Source organism: Harmonia axyridis, chromosome 5 (genome assembly GCF_914767665.1).
Source record: "Harmonia axyridis chromosome 5, icHarAxyr1.1, whole genome shotgun sequence".
NCBI classification, from domain to species: Eukaryota; Metazoa; Arthropoda; class Insecta; order Coleoptera; family Coccinellidae; genus Harmonia; species Harmonia axyridis.
The window spans coordinates 16,236,886-16,258,323 of NC_059505.1; the positions used below are offsets into that span (position 1 = coordinate 16,236,886).

At 35.5% G+C, this 21,438-nt stretch overlaps 2 protein-coding genes and 1 long non-coding RNA gene across 9 annotated transcripts in view; 2 read left to right on the plus strand and 1 right to left on the minus strand.

Moving 5' to 3' along the window:
* Positions 1-21,438, minus strand: part of LOC123679837 (rap guanine nucleotide exchange factor 4) — a 697,170-nt gene that overhangs the window by 240,821 nt on the left and 434,911 nt on the right. For 5 of the 6 annotated variants that reach the window (XR_006747440.1, XR_006747443.1, XR_006747444.1 and 2 more), the window contains exon 20: positions 21,091-21,332. The gene's annotated coding sequence lies outside the window, so the exon portion shown is untranslated. Of the gene's footprint in view, positions 1-18,687; positions 21,333-21,438 lie in introns of those variants that run through there. The other variant, XR_006747439.1, reaches the window with a different exon arrangement.
* On the plus strand, positions 7,240-16,727 carry LOC123679843 (tigger transposable element-derived protein 4-like). Of its 2 annotated transcripts, XM_045617374.1 has the most exons (5): positions 7,240-12,507; positions 12,616-12,755; positions 12,979-13,070; positions 13,890-14,244; positions 14,302-16,727. In XM_045617374.1, exon 5 carries the CDS (start codon positions 15,419-15,421, stop codon positions 16,595-16,597), a length of 1,179 nt encoding a protein of 392 aa, XP_045473330.1. In that variant the 5' UTR covers positions 7,240-12,507; positions 12,616-12,755; positions 12,979-13,070; positions 13,890-14,244; positions 14,302-15,418; the 3' UTR covers positions 16,598-16,727. The 2 variants fall into 2 exon arrangements, with proteins under 2 accessions (XP_045473330.1, XP_045473329.1); XM_045617373.1 differs by having other exon boundaries at positions 7,240-12,755.
* LOC123679854 lies at positions 17,806-19,152 on the plus strand. Its single transcript, XR_006747447.1, has 2 exons — positions 17,806-17,965; positions 18,023-19,152. It is a non-coding gene; the product is annotated as an uncharacterized LOC123679854 (long non-coding RNA).

Genomic DNA, 21,438 nt, shown 5'->3' on the forward strand with positions numbered 1-21,438 from the left:
ACAACATGTGAAAGCTTCCCATGTTGGTGTACAGGGCCTGCTGAGAGAAAGATTTTGGATACTTAAAGGAAGAAAAACACTTAGATCAATCGTTACAAAATGTGTTGTATGCAGACGATACAATGGAAAATCATCCGAAGTTTCACCGATACCTTTGCCAAGAGATAGAGTGAGAGATGCAAATGTATTCGAAGTCGCAGGTGTAGATCTTGCCGGTCCACTTGGCTTGGATTGGCCACTGGCTCGAATAGAAGAAATGATTCCAGGGCGAGATGGTAAAATTCGAGTAGTTCGCTTGAAAACAGCTACGGGGTCATTATTGAGACCAGTGCAAAGAATTTATCCCCTAGAAATCAATAGTCGGGATAACGAAATAGATTTCCATGCTCTAAACAAAATAGGACAAGAAAAAATGAAAGAAGAGAAAGAAACGAAAAGGGACAGAGAACCAGAAGAACAGAAAAATGAAAAAGATGACAAACCCGCACATGAGAAAAAACCTGTGGTCACAAGATATGGGAGAATTGTCAAACCCCCATCGAAGTATACAGGGTGATTTGGAATTGAGTTACTCCTCTGATGTTTTGTAACTCAAGGTGGGAGTATGTTGGAGAAACTCTGTATCTAAGATATCTATGAAACATAATTTTTTTGACGTTGTCAATATTTCGAAGAAATTACATTTTGATGTTGTCAGTTTTATGAATATATTTTACGAGACAATAAATATTTGAAGCCTCCTTTGGAATCATATTTGTTTACCATTCTCCATATTAGACGTCTTTGTTCACCGGGTAGGTGTTCTTTGGAGACGAAACAATGTACATACATGGGACCGTGTTTTTGTAATACATCTGCAATACATTTGCATATATATATACGTGTTTTTTTTATTGGTCACCCTCAACTCAGTCCAGTTTTCCTTATTTCGAATTTTCCGTAACTCGAAGTGAAACTACTGGCCCTTGGAGATTCGAGTCAGGGAAGTTCCACTGTATACCGCTGTCTCCTTCCTTTCCATATGAACCCACATCAACAGCAATGAATTTATAGTTTGCATCTACAATAGCCAATAGTACAGTGGAATAGTAGTCTTTGTAATTAAAGAACATTGATCCGCTGTTTTGCGGAGCTCTAATGCGTATATGCTTGCCATCAATTGCTCCAAAACATTTCGGGCAATTCCACCTATTCCAAAAATTTTCCCCTATTTGTTTTAATTGATTTTCCGTTGGCACAGGAAGGAAAATTGGTACTAAATTCTTTCGCAAACTTGCAACAACTTGCTGGACTATTCTGCTTATATAGCTTGCTGATATTCGATAATTGAATTCTAAAGATGCGTATGTTTCACCAGTTGCCATGAATCTGAAATTTTTAAACCTGCTTCAGAGATTCCTATCAAAGAATCAAGCACAAAAATAAACTACCGACTGGATCAGCAGCCGGCAGCAAACCAAAAAAATGGCCTTTGATTGAAAGACTCATTTTTTTGGAAAAAGTTCCTACAGAAAGAAGCACTATATCAAATATTGAGTTAGCTAACGATGCCAATGATACTGAAAGTGAAGTAACACATGATGTTGAAAACGGTTTCAATAGAGAAAAAAAAGGTTATGTGGAACCTGGTGATGAAATCGAAATGAACAGCGGAGGTGCAAGTGAAGCAGTAATGGTCAGTGTATCGACTAGTGCAATAGAGCAAAACATTTCAGAAACGGCTGATATGAAACAAAACAAAAAGAGTGGAAAATCTAGTCGGTGTGAATTCAAAAAAAAATGAAAGTCAAAATAGTTCTTTGCAGATGGCTCTACGACATTCAGACTTTGACACAACAGCACCAGCAGGAACCAGATGTGGATGGCATCGAATCATTTTGCACGCACGTTGGAACCATGTTGCGAAAACTTACTCCGGCCTTGAGAATCGAGGCCAAAAGTAAAGTTTTTAATCTCTTAGTAGATTATGAAGTAAAGAGCCTAAACCAGAGTTCCAGTAATTCTTTTAGTAGTTCCCCGGCCGATCAAGGTTCCGAAATTTCATTACAAAATGCTACTGATTTAAGTATTTCCAATACATATAATGTTTCACCAAGTACTTCTCAAGCATATTACCAACTAAATGAAAATGAATCTTTTACATATTTACCTTAAAGTTAGAAATAATTTTTCCTCAGCCGTAATTGAACCTTTTTTCTTTTGTTGAATATCGTTTTCAATTAAACTAAGAACAAATTTAAATTGTGCTTTATTTAGTCTGCAGTACTTCCTGAATTTCTCTTCCTTCAAATTGAAGTGTCGTTTTATTAGGATGTTCATCAACTCTAGATGTATATAATGAATCGATTTTTTCCTCTTCTCAGATGCAAACAGGAGCAACATTATTTCATCATCCTCTTCTTCATCCTCCATCAATCGTTGCAGGAGTTCCCGTTTTCGTTTATTCAAGTTGTCAGACATAGTTCGGTTTGTAAACGCACAACTGTTCACAATGACTCCTGCTTCACTACTGCACTTGGCAGTCGGAGTCGCCGTCCAGGCCGCGGTCGCTGCTATCCGTAAGCTCGTGGCAGCGCTGCACAGCAGTGGCAATGGGCAGCGGCTGCCGGCCGCGACTGCCGGCAAGCGACTGCTGAGATCGGAATGCTACCTTAAGATTCTTTCAACACATTGAAAAGTTTCTGACTACAGCATTGAATTTTGAAATTTGAATAATTATCGGATATTCTGGTGCATGCAGAAGAGTCGAGTTGAGCAGTACGACTACAAATGATTTCAAGTTTGAGGAAAATTATGTATTTATTACTATACCAAAAACAAAAACCAACCAACAGAGGATATTTGTTATTTCCAACTCCATCTGGCTGAAGTTAAAAGCCGAATATTATAAATTACGACCAGCACATACTAGATTCTTTTTGAATTATAAATCGGGTAAATGTACAGTGCAGCCGATTGGTATTAATGAAATGGGATCGATGGTTAGAAGGATAGCAAAATTTTTGAATCTGCCAAATTCAGAGGTATATTCAGGCCACTGCTTTTGCAGATCATCTGCCTCTCACCTGACAAATAAAGGAGAGGCTATAATATCCTTGAAAAGACATGGAGGATGGACGAGCTCTTCTGTTGCTGAGAGTTATGTAGAAGCTTCAGCACAGAAAAAGTTAGATATTGCTCAAACCTTGGCTAGCCATATTCCTGCATCTAGTAGTCAGAATTCGAACGTTCCAATTACAAATACAATTGGCGAAAGTACAAGTACAACAAACATAACCACTTCGTATGAAAATATACCTGGTGTATCATTTACAGCAGGGATGCATTCTAATATTTCAATAAAAGTTTTCAATAATTGTACTTCAAGAATGAATAACATATTATAAAACAATTCTTATTTATTTTCATAGAATCATATATTAGGACATTTGCAGTATTTCTTCTATAGTTATACAAAAATATAAGTTTATGAAGGATTAATATTGTTGATTAGAATAATAATATCCTCAATTATATGTGGGATCCGAATTCTTAACACTAGTCCGACAGTTAACAGTGAAACTTCGAAATTAAGCAGTTTGTTTATTTAGAAATCTCAAGTTTTTCAGCTAGGAGACGGCTTGAAATAAATATGTATTGATGAAGTATGCTATAAAGACAAAGAATAACATATTTCATATGCAATTGTTTAGTTACATGTAAAAAAATCAAGAATATTCGTTATGTCCTCAAAAGTAGACAATCGGTTTTGCGTAGATATTATTAGCCGAATCTTCATTGTCGTAATAATTGAATAGTAGGCACTTTTTTTTGTGAAGCATGTTATAATTATACGGGATTCGGCTTCGTAAAATCAATTAACCATTTTGTCAGTCATGTTTTCACGGGATGCATTGAAATATCTGGAAGAAAATTTCATGTACTTATCGGATTTCGAGTTGTCTTCAGATGCTGAGTATGTTGAAAATACTAGTAATGTTCTACAAAGAAACAAGCTCGTTCAAGTGCTGATGAAATAGCTCTAAATCAAAGGGAGTACATACCACTTCGACTCCCTGATGGAAATGAACATGATAGAGGATTTCGATCCTGGAATCGAGGACTTAGGAAAGCTGGACATTGAAGACGCCGAAGAGGAAACATCTACATCGAATGGCGAGCTTTTTGATTATCTTACACCGATGAAGTAGATTTCAATTTTTATAAGGAAAAACGTAAACGTCTTTTTTCGCCTCTCCATCGTAACCCCGAGTCCAAGACGATGATTAGACCCGAGCGGACGCTGTCAGATTCGACCGATCGCCCCGGTCTGGACTTGGCGAAATATTTTCGACGTGAAACGTTCCGATACAAAAATTTAACTGTGATAGTTAAATCCGTCACAAACTCGATGGTTATCGGTTCATGCTGCAGTGAAGAGAATACTGGAACAGTATACAGCCCTCAAACCTTTTTTTCGTTGATGCTGTATCGAATAACGATATATTAACATCCGATTATATACTTCAAAAACTACAAGATCTGACCACAAAATTATTTTTAGAGTTTTTGGATTTCATATTACCATTATTCAGTAATTTGAATAGAGAGATGCAATCGAAGCATCCCAAAATTCATCTCTAATATTCAAATGTTATTCAAATCTTAAAAACAATTTTTGATTGTTTTTTGAAAAGGGAGTGCCTCATAAATAAACAAATAGAAAACGTAGATTTCAAAAACCCACAAAATTTTTTAGAAATTGATGATATTTATTATGGTGCCGCTGTTGCCATTTCTCAGTGCCAACGAACATCTTAGTGAAGAAAAAATTAAATTTTTTAAAGTCAGGTGCTTGGATTTCTATATAGAGGCCTGTCAACAAATAATTCAAAGATTCCCATTAAAAAACAACATCATTAAGGACTTGAATATTTTTGAAGCAAGGAATGTTAAGGATGGCAAAACTGTCTCTGTGATTCCAGTGTGCAGATTGTTTCCCGGTTTAATAGGCGACAAAGATTTTCAAAACTGCGACACAAAATGGAGAACTTTGCAGAATACGGAAAAAATTAAAAAGTTTTCTGATGATGCGGTATTATTTTGGGAAGATTTATTTACATAAGCATGACACTATATTTGTACGAGATGAATCTGTATTCATCAATACATATTCGATTTTTTTAATTAGTTAGAATTCCAAAATGATAGAAACTGCAAGGATGCTTTTGAATCAAATTCGCTCGAGTCGTTTTGGTGTAAAAAAGCTATTTCTTATACCAAACTTCGAGAAATCTCCTTGCGCTATTTTATGGTTTTTTCAACGACGTATTTGTGTGAACAAGGATTTTCTGCTTTGTGGGTAATAAACCCTTTGTGGTCTGGTGGTTCCACTCCGGGACCACCTTTTAAAATATGTTCCGCAACTGGCGGAGTAATCGAGCCCTGGAACCACCCGGCGCAAAGCGATGTATATGTTACGGGCAATGTAATTATTTAGGTCAGTATTCATAATGCTTGGTTATTATGAATAATGACCATTAAAATTGGGCAATTTGATAAATTTCAATTACTTTACGATAACTTCTCACATTGCCCGGTCATTATGAATACTGCTATTATTTATTTGGGCACTTTGATTAATTGACAGCAATGGGACAACCACGTGCGTGTGATGTGATTTTGGCTGGCCAATCAGCATTCATTCTTTGTCGCTCGCCGCCTGTGTCCGTACCTGTGGCTTGCGTCGCATTATTTACGTTTTCTCGTTGCCTTTGGATGTTATTTAGCTTATGTGCGACAAATGCTTATTGATATATCTCTTAAATTCTGTCTATTTAGTGTTAGTGATTTTTCTATAAAATAAAATGCAGGAACAGTCAATAACTGATGTCAGTGACATGAAGCATCGTTTTAATGAACATCTGGATGAATTATGTTCCTCAAAAGCTCAGAATACACAAATTCTCACAAAGCCTCAATATTTGGATTTAATAGAAAAGGTTAAAACATCTAGAAGCATTTGTTCTTGAAGTAACAGATGCTAATATGTATAAATTAGGCACGAAACACGGAATTCTAAATCAACTTTATGCCAGGAACCAATTTACAATATGTAATGAGAAGTTTATATATGATGAAGATATTCCACAGAGAGAGATTTCACTAAGAGAATGTGCAAGATTGTCATCCAAGACAGGGGGCCAAGGCTATAGGCGATGTAGCTGTAAAGGTGGCTGTAAATCCGACAAGTGCAAGTGTCGTAAAGAAAAAAAGTTATGTAACTCAAAATGTCACCAAAGTGGTAGCTGCTCTAATAAATAGATATTATTATTGACATTTTGTGTAAATATAAATTTGTAAGTACGTACATATCTAATACTTTATTTTTATTTGGACTTAACTTCTGTTGGTACTTATTTCATCGCCACCGGTTTGTTTGTCAGCATTGGAAATTTTATTTGTTATTTTTGTTTCTTACTTTGTCAGTTAGATATGTAGAAATTTGTTATTTTTTATAAGAAATATGAATAAAAATTATTCTTAAATTGCCCACTTGACTTTTAGCATTATCCAAAATGACCGGGCAATGTGATATTTGCAGCATAATTTATCATTTTGTCATATCCTTTTGGGCACTTTTTAAATTGCCCGGGCATTATAAACAATACATCGTATAACATCGTATATTTCGCGGGTAGCGCATATTGCGAAATCAAAGTGGGGGTTTAGAATCAGTAAACAACAGGTGTTTTGCGAGTTTGCCGTTTGTTTTGGTTATATTTTTTAGGGTAAATTATCAAACCGTCTCTGGCTGTTTTATAAGGTAAGTTATATTTTGATATATTTATGAATATGTATTTTTCTGTTGTGTAATGTGCCATTGTAATATAGGCAAATCTTGAGGTGATTTTTGATACTTTTATTGGTGGTTCCATTTGGTACCACTACGCCAGTAAATATGTAAAATGTGACTATTCTTTACAGATTTTCAATATGAATGGGAATTTCGATTTCTCTAAAATAACGAGTGATGAGGCTTTCAATTTGCTGGAGGATATTCCGTCTGACGGATCTGATGTATCAAATATGAGGATGAAGTAGAAGATAGGGATTTGAAACTTGATGATTTAGATGGACTTGATGATATATCAGATGTAGATGAGGATATTTTGGATAAAAATAATAACTTTGAAAGTGAAGATTTTATCCGAATTCCGAATTCAACTCAATACAAACCGAAATTGAGTGCCTAGAGCGCGATGATGTAGATGTACATGATTCAGAACGGGATGAATTTGAAACGAAATATTTTTGCGTTGTTTCTCTAGCAAAAATGAAATTATCTAAGCCCGTAACAACGACCGCCAGTGTCGTATCAAATCATCCAATGACAAATGTAAAGCTACCTGACATTAAATTGATAGAATTTAACGGTAGTTATGACAAGTGGACTCAATTCCAAGAAACTTTTGATGCTCTTATCAATCAAAATAAAATGCTCACCGATATTCAAAGGTTTTTCTATCTACAAAGTTCTCTCAAGGGTGAAGCTGCTCAAATAATTGCTTCATTGAATGCTACCGAGGCTAACTACAAAATCGCTTGGGACTTATTCGGGAACGTTATCAAAATAAGAAAGCTATTATAAATTCGCACATGAAGGCAAATTTTGATTTACCGAATATTTCTAAAGAATCACACACACTCTTGAGAATATTCTTAGATGAATTCCAAAACATTTTAGATCCTTGAAACCTTAGGTGAGAATGTCACAGATAAATTAAGAATAAACACAGAAATCAAGCTAAAAAATTCAGTTAAATACTTAGGTATTGAATTAGACAAAAGGCTAAATTTCTACCGCCATATCAAAACTCAAGTTAACAAAGGATAGGTACGCCATCGAAAAGAAACTGTATCCTCTATTGTGCAGTAAAAGTATGCTCAATCAGAAAAACAAATTACCCATTTATAAAATTTACATCCGGCCAGTGGTTACATAGGGGAAATGTATCTGAGACGGCATAGCTGATGAGATGGCATACAACGTGTTTCTCGGTTGACATTCATAATTTGGCACCAGATCAATGCGCATACTCTAGAATAAGACATGGTTAAACGTCTGCGTGAGTTCTAGTGAATTCTGCAGTAGTATTTGGTCAGCGCATGCGAGGAAATTTATCAAGTCGGCTAAAAATTTACAACAGCGAGTTTTCTGAGAATATTTGAAAGAAACAGGTATATCGGTAAGTGCAAATGTTTTCGTTTATTTCTGCATACACTTTAGTTTCAGAATAATTTTTTTTTTCATCTTAGTATCCACCATTGTTATTGAGAAAGAAAAAAGTGCTGGTGATTGCTTCTGGGTGAGTTGGCATACGTGATATGCTGATGAGATGGCGTGGGTATGCCAGGCACTCTGTTAAGTTTCCTTTTCGAGTAGAAAATTCAATTATGATTTTTCAAGGAACGGGGCGTTATCAATGAACATCAACAAGACATTCCTGGAGCGAAGAGAATATGAAGGAAGCGATAAAGGCAGTTCAGGAAAAAAAAATGGGCATGTTGTTAGCCTCAAAGACGTTCAATGTGCCTAGCAACACATTAAGGCGACGTGCAATTAAAAGTGAACGGTGGAGGAAAAATTACATGGGGGGTCATAAAGTTACTTTCGATGAAACCTTAGAAAGGGAAATTGTTGAGCATTTAAAAAATTTAGAAATACATTTTATGGTTTTACAACAACCAACGTCAGAAAGCTTGCTTATGAAGTGGCGTAACCGAAGAAAATTCCCCACAGATTTTCCTATGGCAGGATGGGATTGGCTAAAAGGATTCCGGGATAGAAATCCTAGTATAAGCCTTCGAACTCCAGAATCAACGTCAATTCGCTAGAGCTAGAGCTTTCAACATGCAGAAGATTCAAAAATTTTTTGCCCTTCTTTGATAGTGTGCTGGAGGTTAAAGTTTGTTGGTGTTTAGATTGTGTTGGTGATTAGAGTTAATTATTGGGATTTATTGGATTATTTTTTTTTATTCTGTTTTTTATAGTGATATAGTTAATAGTTTCTGTTTAGTGAAAAAGGACACTTCTTTTATTTCAAAGACAAAGAGTGCCATTTTAAGAAGAAGTAGCCGCCTCATGGTGAGTTTCACAGTTGCATATTAATCCATTTTTGAATTCGAATTTCCAAAGATGTGTGGTGGTAATGAATTAATGGGAAACATTTGGGGGGGTTACGTTCCCCCAGTTCCCCCCCCCCTGAATCCGCGCTATGGTCATCTATACTTCATAACGCGCGATTTGTGGGCTATAACGCATGTTCGCGCCCAATCTAGATTCAATTAGTTTTGAGAAGATTATGGTGTAGTGGAGATTAAAATTTGTTGGTGTTTAGATTGTGTCAGTAATTAGAGTTAATTATTGGGATTTATTGGATTTTTTTTTTATTCTGTTTTTTATAGTTATATAGTTAATAGTTTTCGTTTAGTGAAGAAGGACACTTCTTTTATTTCAAAGACAAAGAGTGCCATTTTAAGAAGAAGTAGCAGCCTCATGGTGAGTTTCACAGTTGCATATTAATCCATTTTTTAATTCGAATTTCCAAAGATGTGTGGTGGTAATGAATTAATGGGAAACATTTGGGGGGGGTTACGTTCCCCCAGTTCCTCCCCCCAGAATCCGCGCCTGTGCTATGGTCATCTATACTTCATAACGCGCGATTTGTGGGCTATAACGCATGTTCGCGCCCAATCTAGATTCAATTAGTTTTGAGAAGTTTATGGTGTAGTGGAGATTAAAGTTTGTTGGTGTTTAGATTGTGTCCGTGATTAGAGTTAATTATTGGGATTTATTGGATTGTTTTTTTGGTTCTGTTCTTTATAGTTATACCGGGTGTCTGGTGAGGAATGGGACAACGTTTAGGTGGTGATGAGGGATGTCTCAAGGAGTGAGAAAATGCCATTTGAAATCATCTGAGGTACATGGTTCCTGATATACAGGGGGTTTTAGAAAAAATGTGGAAATTTCAAATGACCATAATTCAGGAAATGTGAGAGCTAATCCGATGATTTTTCGTATGAACAATGATAGAGTCAGTACGAATCTGTTTGAACGAAAAATTCGAAATAAAATCAGATCCGGACTCAGAAATTTCAGTTTTTCTGAAATTAGGTAAAAACAACACCCTGTATGCGGTTTTCAATTTTTTTGACTTCAGATTCTGAGAGAGCAGGAAAAATACTTCCGAACTCAACTGTCATCCCGAATGGCACAAATTTTTCCTGCTTTCTATGACCCTTCGAATGTCAATCTTTCGATTTTCGCTCCTTGCATATTATTATTTTCTCGACATTTCAGAATAAGAGATCCCAGATAGTTACTCATAAGAAAAAAAGGGTCATAAACGAATCAAAAATTTCATAAAAATTATCAAAAAAGCGAAAAACAGTTAACATTTGGAAAATTTACGAACTATTTCTGAAGTACTAATTGATGATTCAGTAGGAACAAGATTAATGATTAATTCTTCAAATATTGTTCAAAATGAAAACCGTCAACTTCTTTTCTCTTAGTCGATCTTTCAGATGAGTTTGGATCATTTTTTCCTGTAATATCCAAAGTTTCATTCGTCATTTCATTTCATTTCTATCATTAGTCTTGAATCTAGTTGCCAGTTATGTCAATTCTATGGTGTGCTATCATTTATGATGAGAATAGATAGAGCATTTAGTTATCTGTCAAACTAGTGATTTAATTGTTGATACAATCTTACTTCAATTTGTTGAAAATCATGCCGCACACATTTTTTAATGAAGAGTATGTTGACATGCTTTTGGTGTATGGTAAATGTGATATGAACGGAAGAGCAGCTGAAAGGGAGTATCGTAGACGTTTTCCCAATCGTCGGGTTCCAAATCACAAAATATTTGCCCGCCTTGTTGCGCATACGAAACAACATGGTACTTTTCCCAGCAAAACAGTTTCTGAAAGACCACATACAATAGAAGAGAATATCCGTGAAAATATTTTAGAAACTGTGCAAAACGATCCGGGAGTAAGTATCAGACGATTGGCTTCAATTCATGAAGTATCGAAATGGTACGTTTGGAATACTCTGAAGAGTGAAAAATATCACTCATATCACCCTCAAGTTGTCCAGCAGTTGGAACCTGGCGATGAGATCGCACGGCTTCAATTTTCCAGGTGGATAAGAAGTCATAGAAGAAATGTCCAAAGAATATTATTCACAGATGAAGCTCAATTTACTCGCGATGGAATAAACAATGCTCGAAATAATCACCTTTGGCATCAACAGAATCCTTTCGCTGTCGTACAAAGACAATCACAGAGACGCTTCAGTGTTAATGTGTGGTGCGCAGTTTATGATAATAATTTAATAGGTCCTCATTTTTTCGAAGAAAGACTCACCGGAGAAATTTATAGAGATTTCCCCATGAATGTTCTTCCTAATTTATTAGGGAATATTAATCAGAGAGGACTTATCTTCCAGCATGATGGAGCACCCCCACATTTCTCAATTTTAGTGAGAAATCATTTGAACGAGGTATATCCAAATAGATGGATAGGTCGTGGTGGTCCAAGAGCATGGCCACCTCGGTCCCCCGACATGACACCATTAGAAGTATTCCTTTGGGGACACCTTAAAACTATGGTGTACGGGCGAGAAATAAATACAAGGGAACAATTAATTCAGCGAATAATAGACGCATGTGACGAGATACCAAACAACCCGAATGTGATAAGGAAAGCAGTTTTGAACTTAATGAAAAGAGCAGATAAATGTGTAGAACTTGGCGGTTTTCATTTCGAACAATATTTGAAGAATTAGTCATTAATTTTCCAAATGTTAACTGTTTTTCGCATTTTTGATAGTTTTTATAAGAGTTTTGATTCGTTTATGATCTTTTTTTTTACTTATGAGTAACTATTTAAGATCTCATGTTTCTGAAATGTCGAGAAAATAATATGTAAGGAGCTAAAATCGGAAGATTGACATTCGAAGGGTCATAGAAAGGAGGAAAAATTTGTGCCATTCGGGATGACAGTTGAGTTCGAAAGTATTTTTCCTGCTCTCTCAGAATCTGAAGTCAAAAAAATTGAAAACCGCATACAGGGTGTTGTTTTTACCTAATTTCAGAAAAACTAAAATTTCTGAGTCCGGATCTGATTTTATTTCGAATTTTTCGTTCAAACAGATTCGTACTGACTCTATCATTGTTCATACGAAAAATCATCGGATTAGCTCTCATATTTCCTGAATTATGGTCATTTGAAATTTCCTCATTTTTTCTAAAACCCCCTGTATATCAGGAACCATATACCTCAGATGATTTCAAATGGCATTTTCTCACTCCTTGAGACATCCCTCATCACCACCTAAACGTTGTCCCTTTCCGCACCAGACACCCTGTATAGTTTTTAGTTTTTGTTTAGGGAAAGAGGACACTTCTTTTATTTCAAAGACAATGAGTGCAATTTTAAGAAGAAGTAGCCGCCTCATGGTGAGTTTCACAGTTGCATATGAATCCATTTTTGAATTCGAATTTCCAAAGATGTGTGGTGGTAATGAATTAATGGGAAACATTGTTTGAGCAGACTCATTTTTTTAGTTGGGCCCGTTACCGTTCAGTAGACAACGACACCAAGTAGTGCCACCAATTCCACCCTTTATCTCTAGTGGATCTGGATTTATTCGATCATTTATTTGATTGAGTGTCTGAGGAGTTAGAGCCACCAACAGATAAAAAGGGTAAGTCCTGAATTTTATATGTGATATATTTCATCTCTTTTTCATGTGTATAAATATGAATAGGCTACTGGAATTGTCTACTATGTAAGAATGGGCAACTGAAAATATTTATCATGTTATTCGGAAAATTACACACTCATAATCCTCCCTTCATTGCTAAAACACAAAGGTTTAAAAATCTACTATTTTTTGAGTATGTAAATATCTTATTTTGGATTTTTAGAATGCAGCTCGACCATTGACATTGAGGATTTCAATGATACAATAGATATAGATGAAAATGGATTCCTTCAATTGTATGATACATTTCCAGATGTAAGTATGGTTTTCCGCCTAAAATTTTAAAAAGTATGATATTCTGAGAAGATACATAACATATGACGCATATTCGTCTAAATATTTATTCACCTTGTTTTGAAGTATATCTTGGCGGAGAATTATATCCTGTTAGCATGGAATGAGTTAGCTAAACATTCCGACAAGTTGATTGCTGCACATAAGAAGTGGGTTAGCTTCGGGGCTATGGCACCGTACTGCAAGCTTATCACAGAGGAAAAAGAAGTCGAAGAATTTAATAGACGGAATCTTTCTATATTCACAGATATTGCCATAGCAATAGCAAGGGATTCTGGGGTGGCATCAATGCTGAACTACCGGGGTGCTTCAGATGACGAACAGGTGTCTCCAATTGTGAAGCATGCCCTGTTCATAGTAAAACTATTTGGTGGTGCCCAGACATTTGTTACGAACGCTGTGGAACAAGCTACCTTAATCCATATAGAAGGATCAAACTTAGACTTAAAAGATTCATTACACAGAGGAGCTGCAATTATCCAACCTTACCCTGGTGGGAATTCGGTGAACCCTCCCATTCAGACTACAGCTCCTTTAAAGATTATCACATAAATCATTCTCTCTCTTTCATTACAACTAAATCTTGCCAGCCGCCAAGTCAGAAGTCATATTAAAGGAATATCTCCCCTTATACTCAATCACCACGCCTAGAAAGGATGTCATCTCTTACCTGAGAATAATATGTATTATAATTTGAAATTTCAATGAAAATATCATCATGTAATTGTGGCATTTCCTGCATTATTTTTTCAGTGAATTCTTTCAATTTTTATATTCTAGGGCTTAGATAAATTTCTACAATCCAGCACAGAGGGAAATTTGATATTTTTTTTCCGAATTGAATGAATGGAAAGAAAAACGGAGGGTAATGGCAATAAGTGAGGAAGTCATGCTATCGTATTTTTTAAATTTAAAGAAGAAGTATGCAATTTCATCCATGTGGTCGAAGTACTCGATGCTGAAGGTCGCTAAAAAGGTCTATAATAACATAGACATTGGGAAATATAGTACACTCACTGCCTATCTGAAGAGTGACTCGAGAGGATACAAGGAGAAGAAAGCTGCAGTATTGGAAAGAGCACACATGGAAGGATTTTTGACGAGAGCTTGCGATAAAGAATATTTGATGATCAAGGTAATAATATCTCGTAACTTTTTGAACAGTTTAGATAATAATCCTTGAAATATCTAGGTTGCACTAATAATGGGAGTTTCTGGTGCCTGTCGATGCTGTGAATTGACGAATTTGAAAATCAGTGATGTACAAGACAGGGGCGCATATCTGCTTGTTTCGATACCAGATACGAAGACCGGCATTTCACGAAAATTCACAATCATAGAAGCAGGATTCTCTATCAATACTTTGGAGACGCGTAGAAAATATATATCCTTACGTCCGAAGAAGTTATCCAACGACAGATTCTTTTTACGATACGCTAATGAGAAGTGTACTTCACAACCTTTCAACATTCTCTCAGTATTCACAAATGTGCACTAATTTTGACAAATCAATTTAACAATATCTGAACGTTGTTGAAACGTGCATTTTTCCATAATTAAATGGCATAACCTACTAAACCTGTTGGAATCAACACTTTGTCGAAAGTTCCTTCAAGAGTTGCTTCATTTTTTAATCTGGCAAACGCAGAAGCTTATAGCGGCCATTGTATGAGACGCACTTCAACAACCTTATTGGCTAATAAAGGTGCTGATCTTACAACAATTAAACGACATGGTGGGTGGAAAAGCTCAGCTGTAGCAGAAAGTTATATCGAGGATTCTATATCTAGTAAGCTTGATATAGCAAGAAAAATCCAAGGTTCTCCTGGTTCTAATCGTTCCTTACAAGAGGATGCATCCATTGATTCTAGAGATTTATCAAAAATTTCGACTATGCGTTCTGAAACCAATGACAACTACAAGCTTGTTATTAATGGAAACGAAGTGGATTATGATAAAACGAAGAACGAAATGTCTATTAATATACAGTAGAATCCGTTTATTATGACGCCGGCTATAGTGACCAACCGCTTAATATGACGCAATTGCAGTGTTAAGTTTAGTTTTCATATAAAACTCCTTGTAACATTGTTCGGATATAATGACTTCGCCTATAATGACATGTCGATTTTTATGACCTAATTCGAAGAATTTTTTTCGGTTATAGTGACGGCTCGATCGTTTTCGCTAACCAATCCATCCCTTTCCATAGGACGTTGAATACGTGATATAGGTACGCGTACCGACATGTTCGTTTTTAATTTTCAGTCTAGTCGATACCGTTGAGAGGTAGCGTTGATAGTGCCGAAATGACATCGCAACGTCGTAAAGCATTCAGTATTGAGGAGAAAGGTGCAATTTTAGCCAGACTAGAAAATGGAGAATCCAATTCAGCTCTCGCAAAAGAATTTGGTGTCGGTCATTCGACAATTTCAATGATTTTGAAAAACAAGGACCGAATCAAGGAATCATTCAATTCAAATGTTTTAAAACCAAAAAAGCTTCGGAAATCACAACATGATAACATTGATCAAGCGTTATTGCAATGGTTCAAAATCACAAGAAATAAAGGAATACCTATCAGCGGCCCTATGCTACAAGAAAAGGCCAATGTTTTCGCCTCTGGTTTTGGCAACCCAAACTTTAATTGCTCTGCTAGCTGGATAAGTCGATTCAAAGTAAGACATAACATTGTGTCGGGCAAAATTGTCGGTGAATCCTCGTCCGTTGATCAGAGTTCCACATATAATTGGCTGACGACTGTATGGCCAAATCTGCGAAGACAGTTCTCTAATGAAGAGATTTTTAATGCAGATGAAACAGGCTTTTTCTATAAATTATTGCCAGACAGAACTTTAAAATTTAAAGGAGAAAATTGTTGTGGAGGAAAGTTATCCAAAGAGAGATTAACCGTCATGGTAGCAGCAAATCTCAGCGGCACAGTGAAAAAAAAATTATTTGTTATTGGCCGATCTCAAAAACCAAGATGTTTCAGTAGTGTTAAGTCGCTTCCAGTTGATTATGCAAACAACCGTAAAGCGTGGATGACGTCTGAACTTTTCGAGAGATGGCTTCGAGATTGGGATCGCAACCTAGTGAAGAAGAAGAAAAAGATTCTATTGCTGGTTGATAATTGCCCGGCGCATCCTAATGTTACAGATTTGAAATCTATAACACTTGCTTTCCTACCACCCAACACAACATCAGTCTTGCAGCCAATGGATCAAGGAATAATAAGGTCTCTTAAATGCAATTTCAGAAAAAATCTTGTGCTTAAAATGATTAATGGCCTTGATTGTAATCAAAACAGTCCTATGAAAATAACAATTCTTGATGCAATTGTTATGATTAATGATGCCTGGAATAAGATCTCACAAAGTACGATTTACAACTGTTTCAAACATGCAGGACTCATTGAAACCTATGACGATTTACCATTCCGAGAAATAGAAGAAAACGAATTTGATGATGAAGTTATGCAGTACTAGATATAGTAAAAAAAGATTCTAATGACGAAACCGAAAGTGATTTGTCCTCTACCTCACAAATCACGACAGAACGTGTTAGAAAATCGAAACCTTTTATGCAACAACAACGCATTACTGAATCATTTTCTGATCTTGCTTCATGGGGACAAGGCGGCTTGAAACATACAAAAATGACAAATGCCATACTATATATGATCTGCAATGATTATCAACTCATCTCAATAGTCGAAAACCAAGGCTTCCAACATCTCCTCAAAGTAGCTGCACCACAGTATAAATTACCATGTAGAAAGACGATATCTAATTTGATAGATAAGAAATATGATGCAATTGCCACTGTCTTCAAATCCAAAATTGGAAAACTGGAAAGTTATACTATAACGACTGATATTTGGACTGACACTATGCAGACAAGGAGTTTCATAGGTATCACGTTGCATTTCTTCGATGATAACCAAATGAATTCTGCAACATTAGGTGTATACGAGTTGAATGAAAGACACACCGCCCAATATATTGCTGATGAAATCTTGTCTATTTGTGAAACGTGGAACATTGCGAATGAAAATGTTACAGCAGTTGTTAGTGATGGAGCTGCAAATATCACTAAAGCGATTGAAATGGTTTTCGGAAAAAAGCGACACATTCACTGTTTTGCCCATCAGCTCAACTTAGTAGCTGAAAAAGCAATTAAATCAATCGATGATTTATGCAGCATTTTAACCAAAGTAAAAAGTATAGTTACTTGGTTCAAGCACAGTGTTGTGGCGAGTGATGAACTGAGAAAAGCTCAGAAAAGCAAAGGATTTCTTGAGAAAAAACTTATTCAAGAGGTGCCCACACGTTGGAACTCGACATACGAAATGGTAGAAAGATTTTTAGAACAACGAGAATTTATTAATGAGATCATCAATAGGCATCCTACAGCCCCTATCATGGTAACAGCTAGAGAAGTACGAGGATTACATGCGGTGAAAAATCTTCTTTTACCATTACAGACAGCCACCAAAGAAATTTCCGCAGAGAAATATGTTACGTCGAGTATCGTCATTCCCATGGCTCACAATTTAAAACGTGCCATCGATGCGGAAATAGTGTCTCTGTCTACCAATGACAATGGCCAAAATATTGCGGCTGATTTGAAAGTTGCATTGATGAGAGAAATCGAAAAACGATTCGGTGCTGTAGAGCATGTGTACCTGTTGGCCATATCCAACGTGTTGGACCCGAGGTTCAAGAAAATGTATTTCCAAAGTCCATTGAATTGCTCGAAGGCAATACAAATCGTTAATGATTTAATGGGAAATAATACTTCCAATGATACAAGAGTTGCTCAGGCAGTTGAGGTTGAGAAGGAACCTGTTGAGGGTGAGTTTCCGAGTGAAAAACCTATTCACATCCGAAATAATCTTTGATAATTTTCAGGAGCCGCATTCAGTTTATGGGCAGGTCATGAACGACTTGTTTCAAATGAAACCCGAATAGAGGACAATATGTCAGAACTCTCAATATATTTGAGAAATTCGGTTATATCACTGAAAGAGAATCCTTTGAGATGGTGGAGAGAAAAAAGTGAAAACTATCCCACACTTTCGAAAATCGCTATTAAATATCTCTCTGTTGTGGCTACATCAGTTCCATCTGAGCGTTTGTTTTCGAAAGCTGGGCAAACGCTCTCCCAACAAAGGAACAGGCTGAAAGGAAAACGACTTTCCAAAATTTTATTTCTGGAATCCATAAATAAAGCAACTTGGGACTTGTAACAGTTGTAACCTCTTATAATTTTTGCGCTCTTAATTTTTTCATTCAAATTTCCATTTTATGTTCTAGTTATCTGTATTTTTTTTCGAAATATAAAAATTTTTTAGTAACAATTGAAATTAATTTGGTATATGTGAATCAAATATATTAATTTAATAAATTCCCGTTCATTGAGAGTCTGAAAACATCGAGAGATTCACATACATCGATGTTCACAAACATCGATGTTCAATTATCGATGTTTACTTAACATCGGTGGTTCGTTCCGATGTTATCATCGATGTTGAACATCGATGGTGAGCTATCGATGTCCCATCCCAATTTGTGGGTACGAAATCTAAATTCAGATTTGTTACCAGCACCGGAAGTATGGAAGGATTATGTTGACATTGACAGCAGCCTTATGACATACGAAGAACCCACAGATGAAAATATTGTCAAAAATATAACAGAAAATGAGCAGTATGAAAGTGATGGAGAAGAAGAAATCGAAGAAGATCGAACGCCTACAGCAGAAGAAGCTCTGAAAGCTGCAGACTTACTATCGAAATTTGTTCACAGTCAGATGGAAAGTGATAATTTGAACTGGGCCATGTCTACCTTGCATAATGGTATTAGGAGCTTCTATTATAATTGCAAGAAAAAACAGATGCAAACTAAAATTACAGATTTCTTTAGTAAAAAATAAAAAAAAATTACATATTGTACATATTTAGTATTTTTGTAATAGACGATGTTTTTTTATTATTTTTTTTTATTAAAAGAATCGTACAATTAAGGGCCTTTTTTTCAAACCCCCTAGAAAAAATACCATCTATTTTTCCGAAATTCTTCTTTATATGACCTCCGGTTAATATGACGTCTTTTTAATTTCCCTTCAATGTCATTATAAACGGATTTTACTGTAAATGTTAATATTAATAATAAATAAGTGAAATGTGATTATTCAAGATTGTTTTTTTCATTATTCCACTAGTGGAATAAAGTAATTTCATTATTCCACTAGTGGATAAAGTGGTACTTTATACGGTTCATAAGTGTGGATAAAACTTCAATTATAAGGTGATTGTGGATAAATTCAATTTATGACGACTGAACTAAGTAGTTTTTTTCCTCCACACTTCCGCACTTCCTTGAAGTGCAGAGCAGTTAATTTTAAAGCTGAAAAGATGTCTTTAGACCATTTATATGAATTCAATTTCGAAAAGTTGTACATCGATTGTACAGAAAGGTAATGCTTTTACATCATTTTTTTCTTTAATTATTTGTGAAACAATATAATCAAATGTTATCTTTAGTTTCTGAATGTTGCATTCTTATAAAGAAATCATACATGCCTCAAACTATATAATAGGCTTCCAAATCATTTCAAACAGCTTGGTGCATCGGTATTTAATAGGAGAGTGAAGGAGTTACTTTTAAAAAAGACTATATACAAGTTGAGCGAATTTTTAAGTTAACTGTGACATCGTACCCAAATTTTGTGTTATTTAATTTGAATATGTGTATGACTATTTATTATTGTATTTTATGATATTTTCACATTCATTTGACAAGCCATGTATTTTTTGATGGTAATAATTTGTTCATGAATTTTTATCTTTACTGTATCATGTACAAATAAAAAATGCTAAAAAAAAAAAAGCTTAAAAAAAATATATGTTCAATATATGTGTATGAAATGAACAATAACCATATTGTACCTATCAAACAGCAATATGTACTTTTTTTCCTAGGGGTATAACTTTTGAGGAGGAGTGTACCGTATGTCTGAGCAGGTTGACCGGAGAACTATACCTTACAGATTGCAGACATTGTTTCCATAAGGAATGCATCGACAGTAGGACAAATTTAATATTCGAAGGTACCTACACTATCTTAGATACAAACTGGCAAATGGTTAACATTCATCGTTTCGACAAGATGGACAGTGATGAAGAAGATGATTAAAGTGAAAGTGAAGAGGAAAATGAAGAAGAGAATGAAGGAGAAAATGAAGAACAAACCAACGAGGAGATTTAATGGAGGAAATATCACTCTTAGTTTAAATTCACTCTATACATTTGTATAAAGACTACTGAAAAAGTGTTCTATTCCATTGATGAATTTATGGCCTGTGACTTTCAGTGATTCCTGTCTTTTTGCGTGATTTATTTGAAATTTGAAAGGTTAATTCCCTAAAGTAAACATATGTTCCATTAATTTCAGTGTTTGATCAATTTTAATTAATGTTTAATGTGAATTAAACATTGAGGAATATCCAGAAGAAATCGCATTTAAATATCAAGAATTCAAATTCCATTGAAAATTACCAGGAAGCAGTTATCGACCTCATGCATTCAATATACCATATCTAGGCCAAATAATATGCGAATTTTGCAGATTCCAGCAACTCCGGAAGGCGGCCCATGACGAAAACTGTGTGTCGTCACAAATAATATAAAAGCTGTACTCATTTAATTCTCAACAACATTTTTTGTTCAAGTTTCAACGTAAATAAATTATTCTAACTCCACCGCAAGTTTTACTGGGTTTGTAGTGGATTTACAACCCTCTACTCACCACAACTCACTCACTGCTACTTCAACGGGGTTACGAACCGTTAAGAAAGTAGAAATATATCTTTAGAGGATAACCTACAAAGATACATTAAAGTACCTTGAAAATAAAGCATTTTGATTCAACACACACATATAAAAAATTGAGATGAAGATAATAATATAGAAAATTACCTTATAAATTATCGAAAGAGGTTATAATAATTTCCAATGATGCAGCTGGATGGCTTTTCTCTATATGTTCTTCTCGTCCCAATAATCAAGTTCTACAAGCACAGCCTCCCCAAAATTTGGAGTTCACTGATCTACAAACCAGTACCGGCAGTAACTGATATGCCTGATCAATTTCGAGCAATTCCATCCTTTTGGTTGCTTTTCTATAGACGATTAGAGCGCAGCAACACGTTTTTCCATATCTGAAAAAAAAATTGAAAGGAAATATTAAAAAAACAAGCATAAGAGAAAAAAAATTTAAAAACCTGCTTCTTTCAACGGTGGGTTGTGCTGAATAACCAAAAATTG